The sequence below is a fragment of the Pecten maximus genome, chromosome 5 (assembly GCF_902652985.1).
Source record: "Pecten maximus chromosome 5, xPecMax1.1, whole genome shotgun sequence".
Lineage (NCBI taxonomy): Eukaryota > Metazoa > Mollusca > Bivalvia > Pectinida > Pectinidae > Pecten > Pecten maximus.
The window spans coordinates 7,854,076-7,867,413 of NC_047019.1; the positions used below are offsets into that span (position 1 = coordinate 7,854,076).

General features: G+C 36.6%; 1 protein-coding gene across 4 annotated transcripts in view; it reads left to right on the plus strand.

The window, feature by feature from the left end:
- Window positions 1-13,338, plus strand: part of LOC117327029 (proline-rich protein 5-like) — a 43,518-nt gene continuing 30,180 nt past the window's right edge. The window contains exons 1-5 of one of the 4 annotated variants that reach the window (XM_033883848.1): window positions 1-164; window positions 1,379-1,448; window positions 5,366-5,483; window positions 6,884-6,972; window positions 12,722-13,278. In XM_033883848.1, coding sequence (XP_033739739.1) covers window positions 13,235-13,278 — 44 coding nt within the window. In that variant the 5' untranslated portion in view covers window positions 1-164; window positions 1,379-1,448; window positions 5,366-5,483; window positions 6,884-6,972; window positions 12,722-13,234. Of the gene's footprint in view, window positions 165-214; window positions 347-1,378; window positions 1,449-5,365; window positions 5,484-6,883; window positions 6,973-11,323; window positions 11,454-11,756; window positions 12,219-12,721; window positions 13,279-13,338 lie in introns of those variants that run through there. The other 3 variants (XM_033883847.1, XM_033883849.1, XM_033883850.1) reach the window with 3 other exon arrangements.

Consider the following 13,338-nt stretch of genomic DNA (forward strand, 5'->3'; position numbering starts at 1 on the left):
GACCGGGCAGACAGTGAGGGAATAGGACACTAGGTATGACAGTAGTCTAGTTAGTACTAACTAGTGTTATGTAATGTGTTGCTTGCAAACATGGGGACGAGTTTGTATACTGGCTGAGATACACCGGACAACAGTGGATATGACGCTGCATACTCCTGATATAGGTTTGTAGTGTTTATGTTGGTTTTATATCGGAAGTACACACTACATGTGTCGGTATAGATACACTAGAGCCGGCAGTAAAGATAGTGGTCCAGGTCGAGGACATATAACACGGTGGGACAAGAGATGGAAACATTTCAGTGTAAAACTTATTGTTAAATCTGGATCGTTATGGAAATGAGAGGTATACTTTAGAAAAATCTCAATTGTCACTAATATTGCTTTCACTTATGATCAGCACTTAGATATTTACATAAATTTGAGATATACACGTGGTATGAAAGTGATATCTGTGATTGTCAGAGTGATATATATGAAACAATACATTCTGAATATTTACAATATTGATTATTTGTACATACACGATTCCATGGATAGTGTTGTTAAATCACACCATCAGATAGCACAAGCGGGCTATCTATGGACTAAAATATGACATGATACGAAATTGATTTCGATAATATGGTTAGGAAATGAATATTTAAACGGAATTTGTAATACGTCAACTTGAGATATTTCAGAATTAACAACTGCTGTTCATGTGGACTATTTAATCAATAGAACATAAGTGAGGAAATGCCATTATGTGGTTTTACATCATTTTGAGAGGGGCCTGTATCGGAAAACGTGAATGTGTTTGTTTCAATGTGTAGCTATAGTCATGCTTGAGAGAACATCACGCGCCATATTTAAATAGCATATGACCTAGAAATATTGATGTCAGTGATATTTTAGAAGTGATATCTATAAAATCGAAGCACAGTTTGTCTTCTGACACTCACTGACACTCGCAGAGGATACTTCGCAAAGATAAGTGGCGGTTATAGGATCCACTCCATTTTATTCCACTGAGGGTTGAGCTGACTGTAATCAAACTTACATTCTTAGTAAATTATGTTATATATTGTAACTGACCATGAATATATATTATGATGAGCCGTGAACGTATTCCAGTTTTACCGGATTATGACCAAAGCGTTGATGACATCATGTTAACTTCATGTTTTCTATTTGGATGCAGAACATTGTCTTTTACACTCGAACTCTCCTCTTGCTGGAAATCAAATTATTGGAATTTTGTCTCCTCTGGGAGTGCTCGATATCATCTTATTTGCAGCTAATAACAATTGGCTGTTGGCTTCTTTTCTGTACATAAAGAGGCATTAGTTAATCTGCTGGAAGATCTAATAGCCTTTTTTGTATTGTATTTTCCTAGAACAACAAATTTACATGAATGTAGAAGAGTGATACGGCTGCCAAGGATACCCAAAGATCAAATTTAAAAGGTATGTATATTTCTATGATTCTGTTCCTGGAATACTATCAGTTTCATCAACCATTATGATTTTATTTGAAATGTTTAGATAGTTATTGCAATTGTATAAGTACATATAGTTTTATCATTTCAATTGACATGTTTGTTTTATCACGGAATCCCAATCATTATTTCATATAAATTGTTTATTTACTATATCACATGAAAATTTCATGGTGTATAATCTATTCTATGAAACCACGAATATAAATACAACGAATATTGTTGTATCATTGATACCACGAAAGTTAATACTCACGAAATAATCTGAACGTTATACACCACAAAAACAAGTACACACGAATATTTTATGCTATGCAGTATTTGTTACTTTAAATACTTCATTTTGAATAGTTTTCTTGAACCTAACATAACTTTCTCTTCTAAAAACATTCCGTTGACATATGCTACATGTATAAAGTCATGCAATTTCAAGAATTCCATTCGTAATATGTGTTAAAATCAGATGTTTTTATTTCTCTGATATGTTAGTTATTTACGTTGACATTGTAAATTAAAGAATAATCATGCTTTCCAATTAAGAGCACGAGGAATTAACGATATATTATGTTCCTCTCGTAGAATCTCGGGCCACAGAAATAAAAACCGTCGTTCTTGCATTACATGAAGTCTTGATTTGTTTTCACATTTCCTGTCACGCAAGTCGAAGAATGTAATTAAGTAGCCAACAACATGTGTTGCATAGATATGGGGGTCCATTCACTATCAGAAATGCTTCTGGTTTAAGAAACTTACAACAGCCAGACAGGTCTCATGCTGGTGAAAACATATTGCGGACGAAACCTGTAGGCAGGTTTGGTATAGTTGTCGCCAACATCCTCTGGAATGTCCCTGGTGGGTTCGATGTCGTGGCCGACGTAATTCTATTTTGTTTGAAGACGTGACATAACGTGGACCGATTTGTATATAAGTATGTGTATAAATACAATAACTAGTCTAGAAAATAATAGTCTTCGGTTCTTTCCTTTCTTTGCTTATAATTTACCCTATCTAGTTTTTTAATTGTCTTTTCATTTCGAATGCGGAATTTGTTTAAACTTCCGTTTTCCATTGTTGTCTGTATAACATTGTTGTAATAAGCTGCAATCTACCCTATCTAGTTTCATGAATTGTCTTTTCATTTCAAATTTCGAATTTGTTTGATATTTCGTTTTCCATTGTTATCTATATAACATAGCTGTTCGTTGAAAGGGGAGAACTACTGCACGTGATCTTGATTTTAAAGTCATCTGCATTCTTCCTTACAACTAGATGTTTGTACAAAACATTTTTACACGTGTTTGATTACATTACATTAAGATATCTAGATATATCCATTTTCTGTAAAAGTTATATTACTCAACCATAAAACTTGCCTACATTCATAGTCAATCCGTCCTGAATACAGATAAGCTATATATTCATTTACACCAATCATAAAACCGATTTCTACTAACATAAAGCATACTTGCCGGGTTGACCCAGAAAAGAATGCTTGTGAGAACTGAACATTTGTTGTTTATGTAAGATTTTATAAGATGACATTTCTCACGTACTTATGTTTAAATTGTTCAAAAAAAGATTTCCCTGTCAGAGGGCCTCAAAACTTCAAATGTAGTTAGTTATACATTATTAAGCCGCGGATCCAATGTGTCCATTATGTACCTGTCCATGTGTCACATTAATTTAATATTGACACACTAACATCAGCGCATGTAGGTAATAATATATATATACATGTATATATATATATAGTTTCCTTGTTAAATTTTTAATATTTGTTTTTTTTGGGGGGGTTTCGATAAAGTATTTTAAAAAACAAAGGAAACTTAAGGAAACTTAATATTTATATATATACAATATATTTATTTGTATTATGATGCACTTTTTATATTGTGTATATATAATGTTGTGTCGTACTTAAATAACCTGTGACACACCTGTGTTCATATCACCTGTAGATGGATTGGGAGATGAAAGCCCTATGGGCACTACTTACGACTTCCCTAGTACCTGTGAAATATCACTCTACCAGTACAGCTATTTATACACCATGTTTAACGGAAGTTTACATATTGGCTTAAATATAGACATAGTTAAAATCACCGCCTGCCTAGTAAGATACCCATGTTGGAAAGTTTCGACAATTTGCTGAAAGTATTTCTCGACCCGGTTTCTTCAGCAAGGCAACAAAGTATGGATTTTGGCCCTGGAATGTTCATGTGTACTCGTAACGCTGTCTGATACCACAGGTCCTGTCAATTGGATCTCGTGTCAAACATGTCCTGTCATTTGATTTAGTTTGCCATCGATATTGATATCTTTACCTATCATTTAAATCAAGTTTGTTAAGCAAAAAACACTCATTAGCTTATTCTATACAAGACTGACTGACAGTTCAATAAAAGGGATCTATTTCATTTATAAGATTGGCTTTCAACAGATCAAAGTGAAACTGTCTGAGTGACAGTCAGCTAATAATATCAGGATTTCGATATAAATGCCTACTTATTCAGTCGCAACCTTTGCTATATACGAAACATTTTAACGGTGTATGGGTGGTAGACCACTAGCAACTGACTGACTGGCTCACCCACTCACTCAATCACTAGCTCACTCAGTTAGTCATAACTAACTAATTACTAATTAACTAATATCATACTTACTAATAACTTACTAGCAAACTAATGATTTACTGACTGACTAAGTAACTTACATAGTAACTAATGATTTACTGACTGTCTAAGTAACTTACTAACTAACTACATGTAATGATTTACTGACTAAAAAACTTACTAACTTACTAATAACTTACTGACTAAGTAATTACTTACTAACTTACTTATAACTAAACAACAAATAAATAACTTACTAATAACTGACTGACTAAGTTATTACCTACTGACTAACTTAAAACTAACTAGCTAATTACTAATTAACTAATTTCTAACTTACTAACTAGCTTACTAACTGATTACTTACTAACTGACTAACTTACTAAACTAACTAACTAATAACTTACTAACTTACAAACCAACTAATAACTTACTGATTGACCAAGTAATTACTTACTAACTGACTAATAACTAAATAACAATTTACTAACTAATCCACTAATTAACTAATTCCTTACTTACTAACTAACTAACTTACTAATACCTTCTAACTAATTACTAATTAACTAGTTCGTTACTGACTTGCGTACTAATTTCTTATTCACTCACTAGCTAATTACTAGATTACTTACTTACTAATTACAGGCTAACTTAAAAACTAATTACTAACTCACTAACGGCGTATAAATTGCCGTGTTATATAGACATAAAACCAATTTACAATTTTGTTATTACATATTGCTATACACTTTTTTTTATATAAAAATTACATCTAAAGCAAGGGTATATTATACCTTTCTCCAAATTTTGAATGATTACTTTTATCAGCTAAATCATGCTAGCTCCCAGTCATTCGAAACTGCTTCGGCCTGCTTTTGTAATTAATTTGAAACTAACAGTGCTTTCGTAATGCATGTTTACTTGATAAGAAGTCAGTTGCGATAAAGATTATAGCAACGACAATTACTGACGGAATGTTAGCGGCATTTGTTAGGTCCTGGTATATTAGTACTGAAAAATGTTTACCGGCGAAAGTACATCTACATCAAATGTACGCTTGTGATACAGGGACCTCGTCATCTAACACTTCCGCATGTGATGTTGTGTAGATATATACACACACATATATAAAAAGGATGGTTATTAATATTTACCTTGTATATAAATGTACCGTCTGGGTTTTTTCCTGGATCGTACGTTTTCAAGTAATTTGAAATCTACAGCGGACGTTGCCGCCTTAATGCCACGTTATAAACACTAGCTCTGTTTACAGAGTCAGAGTACAGCACAAGCAGACACAATGGTAGATTTGTCATCTCTCAGAGACAGTGTTGCCAAGACAATGGCTACTCATCACGGGACATAATCTATGACGCCGACCATCATACACAGTAAGTATACTATATTCATACATCGTTTGTTTATATACCTAAACATGACTAGTGCATGCCATACAAAGTGAAACTCATTTAATTATTTAAAAAAATAAATCTTAACGTCCTCTCTGAAACAGAAGATTCCGTTGGGGACAACGGTAACATTTGGATGTCTTATTCTGAAGTTAGACGAAGAAATTATTGTCTTTCCTTGGTAGTTACATACCAGCTTTCTTTAATTTATTGATTACATATCTCAAATGACTACTGCTCCGGAGCATGATTTTAGCATCGGGTCTAATGGATAGGTCTCAATTCACCACATGTAACCAGGAACGTCTACCAGAGGCACTTCAATCGACTCGTTTTGTGATTTTGGTAACAACATACTCGATAGGATTTTCTTTTTTTTAAATTGTATTTCAAATATGTTCGATTTAGTCAACTGCAAACTTTGCTAATTGGAAAGGTATATATAATTTTTGCGAATTGTCCTAATCTAGAAAGAGAAATTGAAATGATTGCAGCGAAAATTACGACCTTCCTGCTTCGAATTTTGAGGAAAAGCAAAACGTCACAGTATGTAACAGTGGACGCCCGATTATATCTTGTTTAGATGGGCTAGGTTCAACCAAAGCTAATCCCCGGTAATAGACTTGTGAGTTTCCAGCCAGCCTTGGATCTAAAAGGTTCAAAGCATTATACCTGTTCGCTATGTGTATTTAATCTGGAAAGTCATTTTCCATTGAACTCACGCAGAGCAAGACACAACTGATAATATTGTTAATTGACTTAACACACCGACGGGGCCCACTCAACCTAAATATGGGTAACGAGACCTTTACTTACGCTCAACGGAACTTATCAGTAAATTTGGTCAGGTAAAAAGGAATGTTTACCCACTTAATGAAACAGTGACATACCGGCGAGAATAGGTATTGTTAGTTTTATTCACTACAACATCTACTGAGTAAAATCTGATAATTTTTATATTTTTAAACCTACAATATACCCAGTATATCATATACATTTTAAATAATACAGAGGAATTTCGGTTTAAGATAACATAAGGTTCTAAATTATAAGACTCCATTCACGTAGTTTATCAGACGCTTGACTTGGATTTTTGTCAGGGTGTGTTGACATTGTGATATGTTTTAGTTTTCTTACCGGTGGAGTAATGTTCGTGGAAGAAATTTGAAACCGTTATATCGGTGTCTTCCCTACAATGTCGCTCTCGTCCTAGTTTTAGACATATATACACTGTATGTATGTTTTGTCCTACATTCAGATAAATGACATTTTCTGGTAAAAGATCAACCGAGATGATTATCTCTTGAAAAAAATTCGTCACGACGAACGTTTTTTGCGTGATGCCCCTAATCTTCATCTGAAGGACATCTATTATTTTATAGTTTGAAGTCGCCATGGACCGACACACTATACTCCCCCGGAAATGGCTGTTTGTTTCTAGTACGGGACACCACGACATGTGTAAAGTATGGTATGTATTTTTTAAACATCGTATCATTATCATGTCATAAATATTTATTAATATCATATTTCGTAACAGACAAATTTCGTTTTAATATATATGCTGTTATCGTCATTAGACTAGATTCTGAATATAGCTATGCTGTCCTTTTCGTGTAATTAGTAATACATGTATACACATGTAAATTTCTCCATGTGTATTACATGTTTGATCTCTCTATACTTATACATGTGTATGTTACGTAAAATTTCATTTTGACGAATGCATTCAGATGTTACTATAAACACGACTGAATGATAGAACATGTCCGTATCAGATTTCTCCTAAATTCTAATTTTAGATGACCTATTGAAAGGTTTAAAGAAATAAAATATTTGTATAAAATGTTTTTTCTAAACACTATGTGTCTGTATTACAGATTAAGAAATCTTATTAATGTTCTGAATATGAACTTCATACTTAAAAGTTCAGTTTGTTTAACAGCTTATCCACTTTTAAATCTTTAGAATGTGATTTCGTCAACCTCTTCTGATTTAAAAACATCTTCACCTGTGTTCTGTTAAATTCTCCATTTTTTTTAATTCATTATATTTAACCCATGAATTGGAAAACATTATATGTGACTTATACGGAAAGCTAGTGTCGAAATTGCTTTGAATGACTGTTTCTCCAAGTTTCAGCATTCAGGTCATGATCCACTTGCAATCTGTGCGATAAATTTATACATTTTATATATTGATTAACAGGCCAGTTTATCAGTGTGTATAAACATGGCAGACACTGTTAGATACACATGTCAATAAGGAAATGTTTAACGTGAAGTAGTTACAGTTACGGTATGTCTGACCCGAGATGTTGTCAGTGTCACACTTTACAATATTACAATGTTTACCGGAGTCATCTTCATTTGACATTCACAGGAAATGAAATTGTTGTAAGATACTCGCGCGTAAGATTGGCTAAATGAAATAACTATTGATGTCTCCTCAACACTCGTCCTCATATGACCCTGATTGATGTGTTTTCCCTAGACATCCGTCCTTATATAACTGTGGCTGGTGGTGTACCCCTAGACATTCGCCGTCGTATGGCCCTGTCTGATGGTGTCCCCCTAGACATTCGCCGTGGTATGGCCCTGTCTGATGGTGTCCCCCTCGACAACCGCCCTCATATGACCCTGTCTGATGGTGTACCCACAGACAACAGCCCTCATATAGCCCTGGCTGATGTTGTCCCCTCGACATTTGCCCTCATATAGCCCTGTCTGATGGTGTCCCCCTAGACAACCGCCCTCATATGGCCCTGTCTGATGGTGTCCCCCTAGACAACCGCCCTCAAATGGCCCTGTCTGATGGTGTCCCCCTAGACAACAGCCCTCATATGGCCCTGTCTGATGGTGTCCCCCTAGACAACCGCCCTCATATGACCCTGTCTGATGGTGTCCCCCTCGACATTCGCCGTCGTATGGCCCTGTCTGATGGTGTCCCCCTCGACATTCGCAGTGGTATGGCCCTGTCTGATGGTGTCCCCCTCGACAACCGCCCTCATATGGCCCTGTCTGATGGTGTCCCCCTAGATATTCGCCCTCATATGGCCCTGTCTGATGTTGTCCCCTCGACAACCACTCTCATATAGCCCTGTCTGATGGTGTCCTCCTAGACAACAGCCCTCATATAGCCCTGTCTGATGCTGTACCCCTCGACATTTGCCCCCATATGGCCCTGTCTGATGGTGTCCCCCTAGATATTCGCCCTCATATAGCCCTCTCTGATGTTGTCCCCTCGACAACCACTCTCATATAGCCCTGTCTGATGGTGTCCCCCTCGACAACCGCCCTCATATGGCCCTGTCTGATGGTGTCCCCCTAGATATTCGCCCTCATATGGCCCTGTCTGATGTTGTCCCCTCGACAACCACTCTCATATAGCCCTGTCTGATGGTGTCCCCCTAGACAACCGCCCTCATATGGCCCTGTCTGATGGTGTCCCCCTCGACATTCGCCCTCGTATGGCCCTGTCTGATGGTGTCCCCCTCGACAACCGCCCTCATATGGCCCTGTCTGATGGTGTCCCCCTAGATATTCGCCCTCATATGGCCCTGGCTGATTGTGTCCCCCTCGACAACCGCCCTCATATGGCCCTGTCTGATGGTGTCCCATATACAACCGTCCTTGTATGATCATGGCTGATGGTGTCCCCTAGACAACCGACCCTGACTGATGTTGTTCCCCTAGACGCCTGTCCTCATATGACCCTGACAGATGGTGTCCCATATACAACCGTCCTCATATGACCCTGGCTGTTGGTGTTCCCCTAGAAACACGCTTGGACCAAAACGTCATCACAGCATGTAGGGTCCTCTCTTAACGAGGAATTAGGATAAGGTCTCAAAGGAAACCAAAATGCTTCAAGTATAAAATCTTAAAAATTCTCATTTCGACCCGAAATGTCATAATTATCGCAAAGACACATGATATTTTTATACAAAACGTCATTTTTTTCTGTACATTTCGGCGTTTCTTTCATTACTCTCTGCTTGTAGGCACAAAAACTCATATAATCCTCATTCGGGCCTAAATTTTATCAACAGAAATTTTGCACGTTTCTGATGTCCCAATGAAGGTATGTCCCTTTAACGTACAGTGTAACTTACCAGAGATGCCGTATACTCCTCTCTCCTAAGTAATCTTGTCCCATTAACATTACATTCTATTACTGTCGGTTCCATATTACCATCAAATTCTTCATGGGACATAATCAAAAGCTTTATTCAACATTGAGTCTAAAATCAGGCATTTGTCAGAATCAGGAATCAATTAATAAGATGTAATTGGGGAAATTGCAAGTCACGTGATACGAGGTAATTCTGTAAGGTATAACTAAGGATTTTTTTTCCCGGCGGAACTAGATCAGGGCATACTTAAACGTATGCATTTCCCATTCATGGCCACACGTACATGTATGTTTTTCGATCAAAGATGACCAAAAAAATTTTTCTTACAATTCCGGCCTGTTCACACGTGGTCGCTCTTGACAACTAATACGATAATTAGACTTGGATATACTCTATACCTATATATAATTAATGTACATATTCGCGTGCAGGTTAATTGTTTTATGTTGAGGAGTAAATGAAATGGCCAATATGTGCTAGCCAACCTATATGAGTTGTGTTTTTAAGCGTTACATGTAGTTTGCATGCACTAAAAACCAGACGTACAGATGTACTTGTACGCGTGCGTAAACGTGTCCGATTGAATCATTCCTTTCAAGGTCGGAGGGAGATATACATGTATGTATGTATAAGTGTACATGAATATACCACAGGGGTCTGAGAAGTTGTTACATTATATGTGTTTTTGGGGCTGACCCTAGTGTGTATAGCAAATTTTCAGCCGTTTTGATGAACTCCGGCCGTTGGGTGTCATTTTTATCAAATTCTAATCTAACCCCACAAAACTTCTAAAAATCTTCTATACATACTAATGTAGGCCTAAATAATTACACAGACCGTAACAATTTCTCACGTCCCTGTGCTATGATCGTATGATATGTGACACATCTCAGGTCCCTGTGCTATCAAAGTATAAACGATATATTTCACTCACAAAAGCTTACAAATGCATTAGTTTAATAGCAATTTCCACATATTTTGTTTACAAAATTAATTCAAGTGGGTTGTTGAATTATTGTGTGAACATCTGTGACACTGATGTGCAGGATACACAAGTGTGTGGGCTCACCGTGGGAATATCACTACAATACATGTAGCATTTATATCATAGATTTATAAACCATATCAAACAAATGTCATCCAAGTATAATTTGAGATAATTGCTTTTTTTTTTTTTTTTTGACAATAAATATATACTAGTGCTAGTTCAAGGTCGCCGTATATTTCACCAGTGTGGTCCAGCGAAAATCATACGCCCGATAGGTTTAATGTAATTTCCTTTTTTTTGTGTGAAGATATCTTGTAAACACTTATTGCATCATTGTATTTAAAAGAATTATTTGATAATATACGATTTTTACGCGGTTAATTGGCATTTTAAACCGTTCTGTCAGCCACAACTACTCAGCCATTCGACCATAGCTGCCCGGGGAATAATTACCTTTTGAATTAAATTGTAACCACTTTTTACTTACAATGTACTATATATATACACAAAACTGTAGAACGTACATGGCCAGATGTCTTTGATAACAACAGTAGGTGCGATATAAATACAATGTGTATCTCTGTTGACCTGGTCTCACCGGATGATGACCTTAAGGCGATGTCCAAAGCAAATTGACCAGCGTATGATCAGTCGAACAAATTTTACCCTACGGCGAATGTCCATCGAATGTCCAGTCGCTGACCACCACAGTAAATATCACGCCAAAGACTTAAAATACCACACACGGAAAATACAACCGTCCGAGGACACGAGAAACTCGTGATTGTGATTTATTTTTCTAAGGAATTGACGGCTTACAACATTTAAGGTAAAATTAAATGATCAGGCAACATACAATTCACAACGTCATCACACTAAAATGATGGGTCACAAACTTTTCTTAGTGGCATCACGCTGAAATGATAGACCATAAGCAATTTATAGTGTTAACACGCTGAACTGATGGACAACAAATACTTTTATAGTGTCACCTCACTAAAATAATGGTGTCACAACCACTTTATAGCGTCATCACGCTGAAATAATGGGGCTACAAACACTTTATAGTGTTATCACGCTGAAATGATGGACCACAAACACTTTATAAGTGTCATCACGCTGAAATGATGGGACTACAAACAATTTATAGCGTTATCACGCTGAACTGATGGACCACAAATACTTTTATAGTGTCACCTCACTAAAATAATGGTGTCACAACCACTTTATAGCGTCATCACGCTGAAATAATGGAGCTACAAACACATTATAGTGTCATCACGCTGAAATGATGGACCACAAATACTTTATAGTGTTATCACGCTGAAATGATGGACCACAGACAATTTATAGCGTCATCACGCTGAAATACCAAGCTAGGCAATACTAGCATGCCATCCATTCTTTCGCGACTGACAGCAATGAAAGTGAAGCAGTTTGTAACACCTCTCCGTGAGATCAATGAATTTCTTAACACGTTTACAATCGACAGACATTTCCATATTTGTAATATCGATATGACGCGTCGGTATTGCTTTACAGATGACTCAATAGCACTTGAAGCAATTTCTAACCGGATATATTCAATTATTAGGTAAATATGATAAACTCATGGCGTTAGTATATTTATCTTAATGAGTACAGCTTCAGTAAGTGTTTGTGATATATTTCTCGGTTATTGCAAATCATCACGTCTCGTGTGACGTCATGAGAGGCAATGTTTATGAAGTTTTTTTTTTACACTACTTCTACTCGTACATTGATTGGTTCAGTACGAAAAAATAACCGTTTCCCTAATTTTGCTTTTGATCACGTTTGTTCACGGATTTTCCTGTATTGAATTTATATATATATCAATACGATCTTTAACGAGTTTCCATTTTATTGCTTTTATGAAACGAGTGATAGAATTGTCATTTATGCGACCCTTCGCGAGTAAAAATCAAAATTTCCAGACGAGTTTCATAAAATCCCATCTGAAATGAAGACAAATTTAAAGTACTTATAAGATAACTCAGAAAAAGAACATTTTGATAGGTTTTGAAGTCTACATGTAGAGTCTGAAATTTAAATTACTGTATTTTTTTCCTCCCACAGATAATGATACAAGCCAAACACTCCCACAAATCCTGTCGGAACATCTTTCTCCAATATCGGGACACTTGTCCGTGACGAGGGTACACCGCCTGCTTCCGGGAATAGAGTTGTAAACATTACGTGGTCTCTCTTAAGGCTCTACGTTTAATACATGTAGCACTGTGACGAGATAATTACGTAAAGCAATTACCTAGAGGGCAGAGCTTTGAATGACATGTTACATGTACCTGATAAAAGACAGTTAGAGCTCGCCGGAGATTGACAGATTGACAGGGAAAGGGTCTGTCGGAAGATTTACTTACCTATTATCTACGTCGAACTGCATCAAATGCCATCTCCAGCAGGTATTAAAGAATTATTTCAAAAACAGACAGTGCAATTGGCTACAAGGAGTTATTTACCAGAGAAATTGACTTACCTCGCTGTGTGTGGCGGATTTTAAACAGGATTTGACATTTAGAGGAAATTTGGATTTTTAAGTCTACCTGTGCTTGTACCTACCTGTGTGACAGAATGTCGTTTTTACCTGGAGGGACAAGGCTTTCCAGTATGAAAAGGTAAGAAGTTTTAGTCAAAGACAAACTGAACATGTTCATGTCGGCAGTTAATGTCTTACC